The 18,696-nt window shown below is 27.9% G+C and overlaps 3 protein-coding genes across 6 annotated transcripts in view; 2 read left to right on the top strand and 1 right to left on the bottom strand.

Moving 5' to 3' along the window:
- Nucleotides 1-247: 247 nt before the first annotated feature.
- Nucleotides 248-7,130, top strand: LOC112680538 (zinc transporter 9). The gene is made up of 4 exons (XM_025550659.1): nt 248-617; nt 3,946-4,023; nt 4,625-6,284; nt 7,057-7,130. Exon 3 carries the CDS (start codon nt 4,632-4,634, stop codon nt 6,282-6,284), a length of 1,653 nt encoding a protein of 550 aa, XP_025406444.1. The 5' UTR covers nt 248-617; nt 3,946-4,023; nt 4,625-4,631; the 3' UTR covers nt 7,057-7,130.
- LOC112680537 (glycogen debranching enzyme) overlaps nt 7,084-18,696 on the top strand; it is a 26,495-nt gene continuing 14,882 nt past the window's right edge. For 2 of the 4 annotated variants that reach the window (XM_025550652.1, XM_025550654.1), the window contains exon 1: nt 18,182-18,611. In XM_025550652.1, the coding sequence (XP_025406437.1) occupies nt 18,586-18,611 (26 nt within the window). In that variant the 5' untranslated portion in view covers nt 18,182-18,585. Of the gene's footprint in view, nt 7,125-18,180; nt 18,612-18,696 lie in introns of those variants that run through there. The other 2 variants (XM_025550656.1, XM_025550650.1) reach the window with 2 other exon arrangements.
- On the bottom strand, nt 7,131-12,632 carry LOC112680539 (dynein regulatory complex subunit 2-like). Its single transcript, XM_025550660.1, has 8 exons — nt 12,185-12,632; nt 11,518-11,631; nt 11,285-11,423; nt 10,521-10,744; nt 10,176-10,373; nt 9,736-9,930; nt 7,902-8,021; nt 7,131-7,836 (listed from the first exon to the last, which is right to left on the bottom strand). The coding sequence occupies exons 1-8, from the start codon at nt 12,323-12,325 to the stop codon at nt 7,618-7,620; spliced, it is 1,350 nt and encodes a 449-aa protein (XP_025406445.1). The 5' UTR covers nt 12,326-12,632; the 3' UTR covers nt 7,131-7,617.

Below are 18,696 nucleotides of genomic sequence, written 5' to 3'. Positions count from 1 at the left end.
GGTTACTCACAACTCGCTAGTAACATTTTTTTTCAGGATATTATTGTTGAATAAGATCTCGAACAAACAAACGGATTTTTTTCTTTTATAATTCCATCACAATGAGGTTGACCGATGTCAGCGGTGGTAGTAAATAGTCATGGACGAAAGAAACACGATTTGCTACGATGTTAAAACGATAACGGAATTCGGTTGTCAACAGCTGAGACAATGGCCAATCGGTCGTGATTGTTGCTGCATTCGTAATCAGTACCGTTATCAGCCGTTTGAAAGCGTTCAGCTGGTGTTCACCACTGTTGTCAAACATTGTCGACAAAAGTGGAATCGTTAAACTACAACGATTTCTTTGAGGTCGTTTCATCATCATAATTCGTTTCGTAACGATATTAAATTTGTAAACACGAACGGCAACCGTCGGCCAAATATCGCTGCCCGAAACAACTGCGACTGTTGGCCATCGCCGTCATGTTTACAGATGCGAAGATTGACGACGGTGCAGTTGCGGAAAGGCACACATCGCGTCAATTGTAACAAGGACTATTCCACCAGACCGGCAGCGCAATAGAGTGATAACTTATTATCACAATAATAATACTCAAAACCATTGATATTAGCAGGTAAGTGTTGTCGCAGTTGCTCACATTTTTCTTCTCTACTTACCCGGTTAAAAATTCGGTAGATCTAATCCATACAAGACCTGCCAAACGACTTGTATTGTTCCTATAATTGCTTCGGTGTTTATTGTGCTCAACAAAAAAATAGAAACAATGTAAAATTACCAAAAAAACCCACTATAGTTTATTACATCCTTAATCAATTGGCCAGGCTTGTTAAAATTTTTTTTGTTCTGCAATTTAAAGAGTATGACATCCTCAGAATTTATAATAAAATCACCATTGCAATTAGTATATTATATTGTTGAGGAGCAATTCTGAAAACTAAACAGGTATGACAAAATGTTTAGTTTCTAAATGATGAATGGACCGGACAATATGAAATAAATCAACTCAATATTTTTCAATTCAAAATATGGTTTATTGTATTCATATGATGTTAGGATAATTTCATAAATACTGCAAATCTTAAATTATTTATTTTTCATATTTGAAATACACACTGAATTTACAAATTAAAAATATAAATATAAATAAATTTATATTCATTAGTATATTGACTTTTATATGAGCTACATATTAAACTTAATAGTAATTAATTATAAAAATGTAATAATTTTATTCTAGGTAGTCTTTTAAATATTTACTATGTGCTATCAATAAGCTAACATATTATAGGCATACGCAGGGGGTATGCAGCTAAACATGGACCCTTTTTTTCTAAAAATGTGTAAAATAAATAAATATCTTAGCGTATTTGGTTATTAAATGTATATTATGTGATTTTGTATTTACATTATGATTTTTACTATATTTGTAGTAAAAATTTATATTTAATTTTTATTATTTATATTTTGTAGTAAAGTTTTATATTTACTATATTTTTATATTCAATCTTGGACATTTTTATTTATTTTGAAACACACATTTTATACTATAGTAAGCATTTAATCATAGGCGTAATTTGGAAATTTATTAGGGGGGGCAAAAATATAATTACATATGTATCAAAAAGAGTGTACGAGGCTAAATGCCGCTTTACTACCTACATATTATTATATAAAATTATTAATTTTCTAACATTATGTTAGATAAGTGAAAATTTAAGATTTAAAAAAAAATGTTATAGTAATAGCTATAACCAGCTGTTTTGTACTTATTTTAAAACAAGGTATGTTAAATACCAGAGGGTGCAATTTCTCCCTGCCCCCCCCCCGTTTACTCCTATGCATTTAGTGTGGTAATGAAATTAAAAAGTACTATGCTTCAAGAACATAGTACCTTTCGTACCTAACCTTTCAAATAAAGAGCAAGAAAGGGCTTTAAGTTAAAATCTCGAAGACATTATTGGTGATCAGTGACGTATATAGGTTTTCATTTCGGAGGGGGGCCGATTATGTATTTGATTTTTGGGTGGAAGGGAAGGAGAAAACACTATTACAAAAAAAAAATTACTTTAACACTATAAGACTTCTCGACTCTTTACACCATCAGAGAAATAAGAAACTCAATTTTTTTTAATAAGTATAAAAACTACATTGTAATAAACAAATTTTTTATTAGTCACTCAAAATTTACCACATATTTTCTTAAAAGAATAAACATATTTTATAAATATAAAATTTTAAATTATCGCATAAGCAACATTCTCAGTGTCGCGACAAATTTTTGGAAACCCCCAGCATTAAGACATAGCCATGTTAAAAATAATAATCTTTAACAATGGTGTTTTTCATTTCAGGAGGCCCGGTTCCCCTCGCCCCCCTCCATAAATATGCCCTTGTTGGTAATATTAAAAACTCAATTGAACACAGAATTGTTTTATAACCAATTATAATTACTTAACAAATTTATTTTGTTTTTTCATTTAAATGATTATGTTTTTGTTTATTTACCCTATTTAAATATATTACTCAAACTATTGTAAGTGTTAGAAATTTATTTATTTATTTAAATTTTATTTATAAATTATGAAGAATATTATAACAATTAATAAATTATTATCAAGTCACTTATTTTTTTTAGAAAACATTAAAATTTTAATTTAAACAGTTATTTAGACATTTGTGTAAATATTTTTACCAGCATTTTGAACGCTTAAATTAACTTTCGGTCATGGCAGGGATAGGCAGTGGCAACCTTTTGCATACTCTGAAAAAGAGGTCTGCGCACGCCTATGTAACATATACTAATTTTATTAAATGTAAGGTTATTAATGGCATTTATCAAATAATTAAATATAATATATTACATATTACCTTAAAATTATTATATTTTATTATCAAATTTATAATACTATTATATTTTAATTTGATATTTTTGATATTATTAATGAAATCAGATAATTTAAGCTTTATTCAATAATATCTCTAATAAGAAAATAATTTTGATTTTTAGTTCAATATGTTTTATTTTTTTTTTTTTTAACTATTATAAAATTGATTAATATTATACTGTCAATTCTGAATAATTATTTGGCATATATACAGTTTAGCTCCCAAGCTATTTTTAGCTAATTTTTTTTCAATTTGTGAGTTTTTGCATATATTATAAGATAGTACTTTCAAAATAAAGGAGGTCAAACTCCTCCCCTAAATAAGCTTTACCAGTGAAGATGGTTGCTTTGTTAATATATGTACAGTTGACTATTACCAAACCGAAATGTACCCATGTTACACAGGAAATAGATTTGTGGATTAGTTTTAATTATATAACTTACATCAGGCATGTCTAACCTGCTGCCCGTGGCTAATGTTATTGTAGATTGCAGCTTCCATTATTAATTGGCAAAATAAAAAAATTATAAATTATTATTTTCGTGTGGCAACTACCTTAAATTCTTTAAGAATGTATTATTTGGTTTACATTATTATGTCTTATTTTTTGATGAACTTTAATCGAATAAGTTTTATTTATAATTTTACATTTATGTATATATATATAATTAGATTTTATTTTCATTTAATATTTATGTGTGACCGTGTAGTAAGCTGTTTAATATATTTGGCTTACTTGATACTTTGAGTTTAACATGTTGAACATGCATAATGTGTTTTATCCGTATGTATACTTAATATGATAATACGTTTTTGACCATAACTTCAAAAGAAGGTTCAACCGATTTTATTTTAAAGTACCATCTTATTATACGAGTAAAAATACTCAATTTGAAAACAAAATTCTAAAAATAGCTTGGGAACTAAACTTTTCATTCCAATTATTTGCACTTTTAAAATTAGTTTAATTTTTTTTTTTTTAACTCCTATGATATAATGTTGTAAATAAAATAAAATAAAATCTAAAATCTTAAACAATATAATATTTTTTATAGATTATTAGCAGTATTCATAATTATTCAAAATCAGATCAACATTCATTAAAAGTAATCTTTTGTTACAGAAGGAATAAGGTAATATGAGTTTTTTTTATATTTATAATTAAAATATTAACTGTCAATAGAAATTTTGATTCATAGATTATTTGTATTATTTTATTACTTTTAATAACTAAAAAAAAATAATTTTTATATATCTTGTGAAATATCAAATTATAAGAGAGCTTCTAATACAAAACTATGATATTATAATTATATATTGATCTTAGACTTAATTGCTATTGACTTGTGTATAAACTACTGACAATTTATTGAAATATTCAAGATAAGTCATGTAAATTATTCATTTTACTTATAATCATAGATTGGCCTAATAATCATATTCAAATTGTAATATCAACAAAATTAGATAAAGTAATTACTGATTTCTTATACATTTTATAAGTAGTATTTTTATTTTTATTATAAATGTTAAATAACATAGTTTTCAACTTAATACAGAAATTATGAAAAAATGTTTTAAAGTTTTCTAGTTGAAATGCATTGAAAAAAATACAACAAATAATTTTAAAACATGATTTTCTCAAATTTTTCAATTTCTTATGTAAAACCAAAAATATATGTATATATGTATATAGGTTAAATATTTATTATAATTAGTTTACTTTATTTTTAGGAACAAAATGACTCTATTTTACAAGAATCTTGGTATGCCATGCAAATGCCTATTATTAACCATGAAAAATGATCATGTACTTTTTAGAAAATTGTCTCATTATGTTTCTCAATACCAAACTAAAGAAATTTGTATGGCAAAAAATCAACTATGGCCAATCCGATGTTATGCTTCTATTAAAAATGATTCTAATAATGATGATAATGGAAAACCAAAATCTAAAGAAGAAAATGATCCATTGTTAAAAAGTATACCTGTGAAACAAGTTTTAGAAAAAGTAAATTTAGAAAAAGTAGTTGAAAAAGTTCAAAGACCTAAAAAATCTGTGGATCGAAATTATATTACTGCTCGCCGTGCTATGACTGAATTCATGTTAAAATCTACTGATTTGGAAGGCCTTAAAACTATTAAACGGCGATCTCCATTTGATGATGAGCCACCAATAAATGTGTATTGGCGAAAAGATGTTGTAGCTAAAGCATCTGAAGTTTGGGGGTCTCAAGAAGAGTTAGTAACTGAACTCATTAAAAGAGAAATTGAAAGGAAAAAGAAACAACAAACAATGTTTACAATTAAAGCACACAGAAGAAGCAATCGGCGACAAACACTAAATAAAAATGATCTCTTAACACAAAAGTCATCAGGCCTATTCGGTGAATCTGGTCGTGTTGTCTTAATTGCGGTTTTTATAAATGGTATGAATACTATTTTCAAAGGTTTAGCTTGGTTCTATACAGGAAGTCACAGTATGTTCTCAGAATGTATACATTCTATGGCTGATACTATTAATCAAGTGATTTTAGCTTTTGGTGTCTATAAATCTGTCCAAATAGCAGATTCATATCACCCGTATGGATATTCAAATATGAAATATGTTGCTTCTCTTATATCTGGTGTAGGAATCTTTTGTATTGGTTCAGGACTTTCTATTTACCATGGTGTAACAGGACTTATTCATGCTGAACCATTAGACTCTTTATTTTGGGCGTACTTTGTACTTGGTGGATCATTTCTATCTGAAGGAGCAACATTGGCAGTTGCTATTAATAACATTATTAAATGTTCTAAACAAGCAAACATTTCCTTTTTACAATATGTTTTGCGTGGTCACGATCCTACTGTCAATGTTGTTTTATTAGAAGATTGTGCTGCTGTGTTGTCTATTGGAGTGGCTGCTGTATGTATGTCATTAACTTCTTACTTAAATACTCCAGTTCCAGATGCTGTTGGATCATTACTTGTTGGTGGAATTTTAGGCACAGTTGCTTCATTTATAATTTATACAAATACATCAGCTATTGTTGGCCGTTCTATTAGTCAGACATATTTAAATAAAATCAATGCTGAGTTGGAATCTGATGTTATGATTAGAGCTATATATGACGTCAAAGGAATTGATATGGGAAACAGTTTGATCAGATATAAGGCTGAATTAGATTTTGATGGAAGAGAATTGGCTAAACAATATTTAGACCGGCTAGATCCTGAAGCATTGATGGCAGAAGTGAAAGCAATTGATAATGCAGATTGTGCTGAAGCATTACTTTTAAAACACAGTGAAAATATCATAGATATGATTGGTGGAGAGATTGATAGAATAGAATACAAACTTCGTTCAAAATTCCCAGAAATAAGGCATTGTGATTTGGAAATACTCTAAGTATTTTTTTCCTATATAATTAAAATATTAAGCATTCAATATTTACATCTAGAGCTTAGATCTAATGAGAAAATATAATCCTATAATCATATTTAAGGTTTGCTCTAGATGTCTATTTAAACTCATATAATACCCTAAAAGATATTTGTATTAATGTTATATACCTATATATATATATATATATATATATATATGTATACTTTTGAGAGTTGCCTGTTATAATTATAATTAAAAGAAAGTATTGTTTTTTTTTTTAAAAAAAAAATAACTAATAACAAGAAAAATAATACTTAATGTTGTTTAACGGTATGAAATGCTGAAAAATTTAATTATCATAGGAAAGCTTTGAAACAAATTAATTAAATATTGTTATTTATTAATGTATTTAAATACTTAAAATTTTAATTTAAAGGCATTTTTGTTATTTTAATAATTTATATTTTATTTATAAAAAAAAAAAAAAAATATCGATGTATAATATGTATAATGTCATACATCAATATATCTCCTAAGTTATGTTATAATGATTTATGTTCATTAATTTATTAAGTTCTATTACAGTAAAATTATTATTAGTGCATATTGTAATATTCAAGTAGTAATAAGCATACAAAGCATTGTGTATTTTATGTATACTTATTTTATTAATAACTCACTTCACTCTATTAATTATAAAATAATATATTTATCTTGCTCTTATTCATTGATTAAACAAAAATATACTTAAGTATTTTGATTATTATTTTGATTAAAACAAAATTTATATTTTCAGGTTACAACAATTTAGTGTTTGATACAAGCAAGAAGAAACTTATTGCTGAAAGTACCAATTATAAATAGGTACTTAATATTTTATGCATTTTTTTAAAAAGTGTTTATGCTATGAAAAATATAAATCATGCTATCCGCCAGTATTGAGGAAAGTCATGGGAGAACAAAAATTGTATCTAATATCACCTGTCAGTCCCAAGTCAATAACACAAAGTCAGTATAGTGGTATTATACATTGTATCAGAAAATATATCAGATGTTTCAAAATAAAAAAAATAAGTAAATATAGTCAAATAAATAAATAATAATACACCCATGGTTAAAAATTAATTAGATTATGGTAAACAATTGAATTTATTGTTACTGATTTAAAACATGAGTATCAAAATCGTTATAGTAAATTTTTTTCCAAAATTATAAAAAGTGAAAATATTAAAATATAAAATTGAACACAATATAAATTAGTGGATTAAAAGTAAATTAAAAACATTTCCAGCCGTTATTTTATTCCTTCGATTGCAAGTTTATTAGGATAAATCGATGTAAGTTAATTCCACAGTATTCACCCCGCTTTGACCGGAAGTAAATTCAATTGTATTCCGCTGTCCCTCATATCTCTTTGGACCGATGCAGGTCTAGCAACGGTTTTCAAATAATACGCCAATGCGGCTTTTAAATCTTTATTCTCCTGCAGCAGTTTCGTACGTTTGATGTCAAGTTCTTGACATTGCACTTCAGCCCGTGCATAACGCTTCCAGAATTTCGACATTTTATCGAACTCCTAAAAATGCAGGAAAAATAGGTATATCAATAGTAATAGTTTTAATAATTGCTTTTAAAACTTACTCGATCTTTCTCGTATTCGTCATTAAGCATTATGTCGTCGTCATCGTCTACCATTAGCTTGGAGCAATTGTCTGCAGTTTTAATTATTCGTTCACCTTTTTCAACAATACTCGTTAGTTTCTGGAATCGGATAAGAATTATCTTATTTTTTGTCTACAACTAGTATAACTTCGAATTTAACTGACGTGTTTATTTAGAAATTTCCATAACTAAATAATTATCCCTCTAATATGTTTATGTATAAAGCTATGAACATTGTTAAAATTGCTCGTGTGTGTCGCAAGTGTACCGTTTATTCATATTCAAAACTTCAAACGCAAAAAAAAATATAATAACTGTTGTTTTAATCAGTAGTCACATATATATGTACCTATATAAAAATATATTTATTTTTTTATTATAGTTATAACCGTCCTAAGTGTTCTTTTGATTGTTTTAATTATTTTATTTTCATATCTGTTTTTATAATATTGTTATTGTTGCCATTTAAAATAACGCGTTATGAAATAGATTCGTATTCATTTATCGTGCTGATGAACCATTAACAAAAAAAATTAATTTTTATGTAAGCACAAGTCTGTATATTCACTGAGGATTGATCATCTCTGATAAAACCTTCGTTGGGAAGTGGATGAGATTAAATATTTCTACTTTTAAAATTTTAAATTCATATAAATATATATATATATTGATAACCGAAGTTTATTATGTAAAATTAACATAGCAACATTAACCAGAGTATATTATATGCGATCTACAGCAATGGTGAAAAACATGGATTTTTCAAAGTGTAAGAATCTCGGAATGGGTGATAAGAATACATAAACACATAAATAATTTTTCGAATTATTATACTTGTTTTTTTTTTAATTTAATTAAAAATGAAAACCCTTTTGCAAACTTTTTTACCATTATTTTTCATTGTTATACATTTTTTTAAACGTATTTTGGATTTTTAAGTGTCTATATCATTTTAATGTAATTTTTTATAGTAAAATGTTGATGAACATACAAATAAAATATCAAACCTATATAGTTGTTGAATGTTTAAATCATTTTATGTTTAAATTAGTGCAATAGTATTACATTATTTTGTGGGGTTATAAAAAATGTATTGAAAACAGAATTTACCAAAAAAATAACTAATGATTGTTCACGCCATTAAAAAAAAAAAAAAATTTTCTAAGTTAGGATAAATGAAAATGCCACTACCTACTTTATTTTGCTAAATTTTAAACTTCATATGTATGCGGTCCGATTATATTTTATATCCGTCTGTATATGTCATAATGTAATTACATTTTTAATTGTTTCCGTCTAACCATTAATTATCGAATATTTCTCCGTGTTGTCATATGGATACCACTTTAATTTTAGTCGTCTACGTGGTGTATATGTAATTAGTCTTCGAAATCTCATCCCGATGCGATTTACTATTTGGTAGGTACCTATTACGAAATGGTAGCCGAACTGCAGCATTGCCTTTTTCCCAGGTGTAAATTTCTTATAAAATTTGAGAAAATGTGAGTTGGTGCCTACTTTAATTTTGATTATTTTATACATAACCGACAAGTTTTTTTAGGTACTCGAAATAGTTGACGACTTTTCTTGTTAAAACTATTAACTATTATTAATCGCCGTGATACAACACTTAGTGTTGAACAGTATTTGTACGTTACATTTTGGAAATAATTATTTTCGTAATTTCAACGGCATTATATTAGCATATTCCAAGCTTTGGTCCATCCCCTTCCCTCCACACTTTTCCATAAATAAAATCCCATTAGGTTTGTCCAGTCATCCCAGATCTACCAGAATACAATTTCAGTCTTACATCAATAGCCTTTTTATATATTTTTGTCATAGCTTCAAGTTTTTTCTGATATTCGTTTTGATTGACGTTAAGTCGATTCTGTGCATCGAAACCACGTTTTATAAGATCCTCGCGCTCCCGTTTCAAATCATTTTCTCGTTGTGCATATTGAACTTCACGTTTGGCGCACAAATGTGTCAACATTTTGATTTCTTCCTAGATATAAAACAAACGTCAATAGAAATATAGAATAATATAATCTGAATACATTTCAATGAAGGATGTGCTATATTTATTACAAATATAGTGCTACGATAAAGGGCGCGTTTCTAAATTTAAAATGACTATAAATGCACTTTTAATAAAATATTTTTCATGGACTATCAGAGCATTAAAATTCCTTCCCTAATAAGTTTGTAAATATTATTATTAACAAAGAAATGTTTTTTTAATTAACTTACAGAATATTCACGGATTCGCTTATTATTTTCCTCGATAGACGCTGTATTGTCTTCGTCTCGCATTTTCAAATAGTTGTAATGATTCTTTTTTGATTCAGTTTCATCACTGTAATCGTCTAGGACTTTTTGCAACTTCTTCACAGTTATTTGCATTTCTGCGAAACGTATTTTTGTGAAACGGTCCTTCTCGAAAAGCATCTGTGAACATAGTTCATCTCTAATGATCATGTATATTCTTTCCCTTCCCCTCCAAAAAGCAAATATAATTAATTAATTAATCATACAACGGATTTTCCTCAACATCACACCAATGTAAAATACAATATTCTCGATCAACCGAAATACCTCGTTATTTAGAACAGCAATGGAGTCTTCAAAGTTAGTGTGTATTTGCTGCGTGTCGTCATCATTACGTGCCTCGAAAGTAAGGGACATGAGCTCCAGCCGCTCGTTGTCCCGGTTGAATATGTCCCTCATCCGACTAAAGTTGTATTTCAATTCGTCTATTAGCAATTGCTTTTTGTTTTCATAACGATCGTGGAGTTCTTCTAGTGATGTTTTATGCGTACCTTTAAAAATCAATAATCATCGAACTCCATTTATTAGTGGACCAGTAATGTGCATCGTGTACAATATGTATAAGTAAGATTTGGAAACAGTTCAAAATTGCGATAAATCAAAATTTAAAAGACAGTGAAAAATCAAAGACAAGCAGTGATTGAATTTCAGTGACTATCGTCGGCCAATGATCAGTCCGATTTTTAATATTTGATATTTATTTATTTTCTTAAGCATAAAGACGTTCATTGAGGAATGAAAGTCACTGCATACTAATTGCGACAAACATTAGGTAATGGTTGAACGATTGAAGAATTCAGACAAAAATAAAATATTATAAATTATGAAAACGTAATAGAGAATGTATGTCCGATGTCGTGGAACTTGTTCAAAAACAACATTATTTCTATTACTAGTTAATAATTAACTAAATTTACTAAATAACTGGTGATTCCTTTTAACAATTTATTTACTTAGAAAACAATTTATATTTTGGAGAAAATAAAAGTTTGATATTATAAATTCGATTAATTGATTAATAAATTCGGTACTTAAGAACTGAGATATAATTTCAGCGTGTGCCCCATATTGTTTCAGATTTTGTTCTTCGGCATCTTCCAAATCTTTCAGTAACATGTCTATATGGTTGTTCTTGCAATCCAGCAAAATTTCAAATCTGTTTTCCATCGTCTGTGAGAAAAAATAGACGAATTTTCGATTAATTCATTTATCATACCTTGTGTTCGAATATCCATTAAACTAATACCAATTATGATGAACTTACCATCATTTCGTCTTTCAGTTCCTTGCACTTGATTTGTCGCAAATTGTGACGCCATTGCTGATTTAGTTTAGCGTTGTTTAGCCGCGTGAACGCTTCTTCTCTTTTCAACTTATTCTATTGGTTATAATACCAATAAAAACCATACAGACAAATCAGTATAAATAATTAAAGAACGTACTTGTTTTTTTTATGCTAGTCAATACTTTTTAGTAAGCCCATGCCCATGCCAGTAAAAAAATATACCATGTTTGTATTTACCGAACAATTATATAATGAAATATATATATACATATGATTGTGATTAAAATAGTGGTTTTCTCTACCATATTATAAGAATAGAATTAACTTTTAATGTCTAAAGCTACAGTTAACATGTTTTAATTAGAAATCATTTGAAAAATGTTTTTCATGGCAGTATTGAAAGGTAAATTAAAATTTCAAAAATATAATCTTTATAGAAATGAACATTTTTTTAAGAATTTAAAATATTATCTACACAATTTATCAGTTATGAATAAATACAGAATATAATTAGTTTGAACATTTTCAAAACTCGGTTAAAAAACCTTTGCACGATTTACTCTTAGTAAAACATTTCTATCTAAATATGATTTTTTTTCGTTTAACACTCGTTTACTATATTCATTAAATACAAATTATTTATTACCTTCAAATACGTGGCGACCAGATGTTCTTTCCGTCGTTTCGTCTCTTCCTCAACTGCTGCCCGGTGCTGTAGATATCTCAATTTTTCTTCGTCACTCATCCGTGCCAATTTGTTACCTTTCTTATTCTTTTTAGGAGCCATATTTTGCGTTATTGTAGCCGATTCAGTAGTGGTAGCTATAAGAAAACTATCCAATTTTCAAATGACGAAAAATATATATCTTTACGAACGTAAACAGTCATATACTGCGCGTAGCTATAAGGCATACTATAAAACCGTAAATAATCGATCCAACTCATTACCCAGGTTAACCATCGCATAGCGCCGTGACAACGGTTTTTATTTTTTAATTTTCAATAACTGTTATTTTCCTGTCTACTGATTTACATATATTTATTGTTACAGTAGACTACTTAACAATGTTCATGTGTACAACATGTATCGAACACAGCAGTTCTTAAAATAAAATAATATTATGTACAGGATTGTTTTTATTTTTTCTATGTACTTTTTTCCTATATTATTTTCCTCGAAATGATGGAATATTATAAAGTAAAATCCTGAGAAATTAATATAGAGTTATATGATCTTATATTGTTAGTTATGAAAATACATACTTATAAACTTACCAAGAAAACGAATGGAAAAATGGAAAAATAAATCCCAGTATAATAAAAAATAATAATTTGGAGCGATACTTATCAACAAATCATCGCTTAACAATCTATGTCATTAATAAGATTCTTTAATAATACCATTTATTTATTAATTAATAATTATTTTCTTAATAATGTCAGAAATATCAATAATAAATAAAAATCATAATAATAATTAAATAATATACATTTTTATTGCTGTCAAATAATTCTTGGTATTCGATTGCATACACAATGCGCCGTGTAATAATACGAGAATGTTACACAATTGATTTGTAACGATCAATTTACGATTTAAATACATTTTAGTTGGTTTTTTTTTTTTTTTTAATTTTTCCTAAAAATTGTGTTTTATGAGTAAAAATGTGTTTATAGTGTTTTATTAATTTAATTTATATTTTGCATCTTAAGATTTTTTAACTTATAAGAAGTTTTTTATGCTTATTAGAAAGTTTCAAAATATTTAAAACAATAACTTGAGGTGAAATGAAGTAAATTTAAAAATTAATTTTATCGTTATTGTATGTGATAATGAATCAGTGTTCAAATATACAAAATAACATCAATATATACTGCAATATCTTAGTAAACCTTTTTCGCCGGTGGTGTTATTTGGAATTACGTTAATTGGTTCTGGGGTGGGATTGGGATATAAGTTTATACTATCGTTCTAGTGGGGCTATGCCCCCTACACCCTCCTTAACTATTAAATCTCATATATTTCAATATTATATTAATTTATTATTATAAATTAAATGAGGCAAATGGTATAATATAATGATGATTGTAAAAATGTTAATTTTTAATCATTAACTTTTCCTAACTTAGTACTTACAGGTTGTTTCACAGAAATCATTGATGTAGATTAATCTAATTCTTTATGTTTTTCCTAAGAAAATATCCTTGTGTTATTGATTTTTAAATTTATGGACATAGGTATGCCATAATAATTACATTTCAAAAAAATACATTCAAAAAATAGTTCAAATTTACTACCACAAATTCTTTGCTAGGTTGGTCTTGATCTGAATCACATTTTGACAGGCTATTTTCTTGATCAGTTTCTTTAACTTTTTTTTTAAAGAAAAGAAATAAAGGCATTCGACTGTCTTTTAATTTAATAATTTAATATGTAATTTAGTAATATATTACATTTACACTATCACACAATGGATATACATCCATAGTTAAAGAAAAAATAATATTATTTTATTACTCGTTTTATTAAAATTTAAATAATAATAGACATTGGTGTTGCACTGTTGCTCATCGTTTACAGTAATATAATATTCGAAAATAGTTAATACCTTCTATCACTGAATAGAATATACATTGTTTGTCGATGTCATCGATAAGCAATTTCCTGAAAAAATAAACCAAGTTTTGCTATAATAGCCGAAAACAAGACCCAAATATATATATAGTTACTATAGTTATAATATGTCAACCACTGTACTCATTCCATTAATATCATTGATTTTAATAAGAACTTTTAAATTATATAATAAATAATTAATAAATAACTAACATTAATATTTGTATTAGAAAAAATTTCAATGTTTCACGTTTTTATGAAATATTGCATGCTTTAAACACTAAACGAGAGTCGTAAATTATAGATTTATCAGTGTTATATTTTAACTATGAGCTATACAATTTTTTTAGCATATATTATAATTGTTGAGCTATCGTAGTTTTATATTAGTAAAATAAAAAAAAATCTCAACTATGATAATATCCATGAATTCTTATTTCTTATATTAAAATCTTTTAAAGCTTAGTGTTTACGAGAATTTAATTATAGTTATTCTAAAAAAAATGTCTTGGGGGATGTATCCCCTTATCTCCCCCTCTCCATAATTACGCCACTGCTTTTCACTTGTTAAATCTCAGGATCAGAACAAAACTTTATTGAAGTTTATTCGATTTACAAAGTTATAAGTTACATAATCGGATCAATAGTGCTCACCGTCGACTTGAAATTATTACGTGAATATTGTACCAAGTGTGAATAATTATAAAGGTTTTGTATACACTTAAATGTTTTCTTTAATGGTTGTGCTGGGATTATAAATTAGCTGTTGGCTAAATTTTCTAAACCATACTTCGTGTATGTCCCGTTTCACACATGATAATTTCATCCGTACGATTTTTTTCTAAACGAACGTTGTTTTCACACACGTCGGTTTTTCCCTCGAGTCGTCTACATTTGGTTATATTTTATTTTTTAACTTTCAACATGAATCGAAATCGCACCATTTCCATGTCACTAACCGTTTGCGATTACGTGAAAAATGACGTAACAATCGTATTTACTGGTTACGCTCAGTTAATAAATACACACTTTGCCCCAAACTATTTTGGTTCCATTTCTATGTTTATAAATATCTAGAAACTTATCCCATAAGATACGACTGCATTTCATGGTAGAGATTAACATTTCTGTGTCAATAACTATGTATTTTTATTACAAAAAGTGATACCGAACAACTTTGACAACGACACGGTAGATGAATAAAAATCGTCTTTTGTGGAAGCGTGTGCTAATTCATGTACATCACTGATAAGACGATGCCTTTTCGTTGCCTTACATTTCAACCGTTAACACGGTGACTGTATGGAAAAAAATCCGTCCACCGTCTCATGTGAAAGCTCCAATTACTTTCATTTGTTTACTACAAATTGAAATTCGTACGGACGAAACCGTCGTCTGTAAATAGGCTTTAATGTGTTAGCATAAAAAAAACTCCCATCAAAGTCTTTGCTTTTAATTATCATATAATTTTAATTGTAAAAAATAATTTATTATTTAAAATTCCTAAAGAATAAACCAGACATTCAAAATATTTTTCTCACAAAAAAAAATCCTTGTAATTTACACTGTTCAGTAAATAATAGATTTGATTTAAACTCTGTCCATTCATCCGTCATTCTAAATATTACTGTTACGCCACAACTAGATAACGGTAGGATCTTCTATTTCATCAACGACTGATCGCTATGAATTCCACAATTTAGTTGACCAAAATATAAATATAAAAATTAGGCTAAAAACTGATCAAGACATCGAAGAAGCAATCAATAACCTAAATACCATCCTCTTTTATTCGGCGACTAGTTAATCGAATACTATAAGTGTTTCTCAGCCCTCAATGTATAAATAATCCTTTCTCCCTGAACAAATACGCTCTCTAATTGTTGAAAAATGAAGAGCAAAAGCGCATCATCAATAAACACAACATACTTCTCATAATAGTACCTATAATAGACTAGCAAATTCTTTAAAAAAATTCTAGCTAAGCAAAAAAGAGATAGCTTCGAAAAAAAATTAACAAGTTTCTCTCTATTTGATAATATGGTATAGTTTATGGAATAACACTAAACAAATATTTTAATTTAAAATATCCTCAACTGATTATACAAACCACTATTATTTTTTCTCTCTATTTTTTTATTTTTATTTGAAAATTTAAACTTTAAAGTGTCAATGTTTGCTGAAACCTGCAACTCAATACATTTTAAGTGTACTTATTATTTTTCTGCGTACTGTATTTTTTTGTTATTTCAAGAATAGTTCTAAAATTATATAGTTAAAATTGTTTATTATTTTGATGTTAAGGCGACGTGGTGTTTGATTATAGTGGCTAAAGGCGACATGAACGAAAAAAGGATAAAAATCACTGATATAGATTGTTTATGTAGAATAAAGACAAAAAAAATGTATTATGTAAGGTTGAAATTTAAAATACACTAAACTTTAGTGACTAAAACCTCGAATACATTGGGCGAATTTACTCGCTGCTATAAAATATAATAGACAAAGCCGTACCGAGCCATTTTTTATCCTGAGGCAGAACTGAAGCAACGCGCCTTCTAGATTGTAGGGTTGTCACACTCACAGGTTTTAATATGTATAATACGATTCGAAAAAATCTAAAAAATTATAATTAGGTTTCTAGCAAAACAAGAAATAACGTTTGTCAACGAATTTAGTAGCAGTGAGTAAATTCGTTTAATGTAATCGAGGCATAATACTTGAATATATTAATAATTTATAAGTAATAAGCTATAAGCAATATAAAACGCTTATCATGAATCATGATCTACAAATAATTAAAAATTAATCAATGTTATAGAATATGGAGCATGTATAGTTATATTTATATAATTAACAGTTCAATATTTTTACACATTTATGCAATAATGCAATATCTGATAAGAATATCTAAAGTACGGTTGCGTTCTAGGTTGATGAATGATTTCATCTTGGCAAGGTGAATCATTGTTGTACACTTATATTTAGCGTTAAAATTGTGTTTATTATTAGTTATCGCTGTTGTTGGATATTATATATTTGCGTTCATCTGTACAACATTCATAAAAAATTAATAGTTGTTCACGTAAACATAATACTTTAACGATTTGTATTTTACAAGGTCTTTCAAATTGTATATGCGACCGCCGATTTCTGTACGAAACACTTAAGCCCGACAACATTTTAATTTGAAAAAGTTAAAGCATTAAATCATTGGTAATTCTAGTTGTAGCATTTTTCTAACCACTGTCGATGAACAATTGTTGTGTATTTCTATAGTTTTTAACAACGCTGCTGTAAAAATAGAGGTTATTGGCCGAAAGTTTCGTGAAGTGTTCAATGGGAAGCAATCACAATTTTTAGAAGAATTTGATTTTCATAAGCTGGAAACACAGAAGTGTTTCTATATTACCGTTGATCATAGCATAGAACAAGATATTATTATGAAACGCTATACTTCAAACGGCTTTAGCCGTTACATGGTTCATATAGACCGGGGCGAGTTTAAGGGAGTGGCTAAGGTGGCATTAGCCCCCCCTTGGGACTAAGCTATTTTACAAAGTCAAGTATTATAATTTATTGATATATTAATAATTATTATAAAATTCGTCAATCGTCATTGATGAATAATGGTACCTATTTTATATATATTTTTTATAAATAAATAGCTCATTTTTGTTGTTAACTATACGTATATACCTATATTTTTAAAATGGTTTCAAATTAAAATTAAACAATAATCAAAATACCCATAGAAAACGCTTGCACTTTATACACAGCCCTTGTCCATGGAACTCGATGTACGAACTATGTTAACTGTGCATTATATTAGGTATTTACGCCGCGTGCACTATATGTGGCCCGTGTGCATGCTAATCACGTTTTCGGTTATCCCCAGTACGAGTCGGTCGTCTACATGCTTTTCTTTCGCCGATGATAACGAAATAAAAACAAAAAAATATTATATATATATATATATATATATATATAGAATATATAATTATAGCTCAGTGTTCCCACGGGCTTTTCGCGTTATCGTTAAGATGATCGTCGAATTTCGTCGGTCGAAACGGACCTGTTTTATAATATTAATTCATTCCAGTGCCCCAGTTGCGACGTTTCAATAGTACGACGATTAATATATTATACAGACGAATACAATTATTATTGTTTATTTTTACATGCGTTATTACTTATTCGCGACGGCATCAGTACAGCACTGCGCTCGGACCATGGTTCAGTCGTAGCAGACGTTTTGACCGAAAAATATTAATATTTATTCTAATCGCATCGATTACGCTCGAGGAACATTATTGGTTTCAACGCATTTTTTTTCTGTTGACTGTTTAAAGTCGTATTAATTTGGTGATTTTTTTTTTTCGTATTTATCTAAATTTTTTTTTTTTTTTATCAAATCGAAGACCACCGAGATGGGAGGTCAACCAACTAAAATAACGTAAGTGGACTTAATATTCAATGTACTGTTCAATGTTAATGTATTTATTTTTTCGTTACGTTCCTTTTGGAATTTTATTTGCTCG

This window comes from Sipha flava, unplaced genomic scaffold, assembly GCF_003268045.1.
Source record: "Sipha flava isolate LNK unplaced genomic scaffold, YSA_version1 177_pilon_pilon, whole genome shotgun sequence".
Taxonomy (NCBI): Eukaryota; Metazoa; Arthropoda; class Insecta; order Hemiptera; family Aphididae; genus Sipha; species Sipha flava.
The sequence above is the reverse complement of the archived record's forward strand: the minus strand, read 5'-3'. Positions and strand labels throughout refer to the sequence as shown.

What these genes read in the sequence shown, in the direction of transcription:
- LOC112680538 (XM_025550659.1), top strand. Translation starts at nt 4,632, where the DNA reads ATGACTCTATTTTACAAGAATCTTGGTATGCCATGCAAATGCCTATTA.
- LOC112680539 (XM_025550660.1), bottom strand. Translation starts at nt 12,325, where the DNA reads ATGGCTCCTAAAAAGAATAAGAAAGGTAACAAATTGGCACGGATGAGT. An exon ending in TATATAAAAAGGCTATTGAT is followed by an intron (nt 8,022 to 9,735) that starts GTAAGACTGAAA and finishes ATCCGATTCCAG; the next exon opens with AAACTAACGAGTATTGTTGA. An exon ending in ACGAATACGAGAAAGATCGA is followed by an intron (nt 7,837 to 7,901) that starts GTAAGTTTTAAA and finishes CTGCATTTTTAG; the next exon opens with GAGTTCGATAAAATGTCGAA.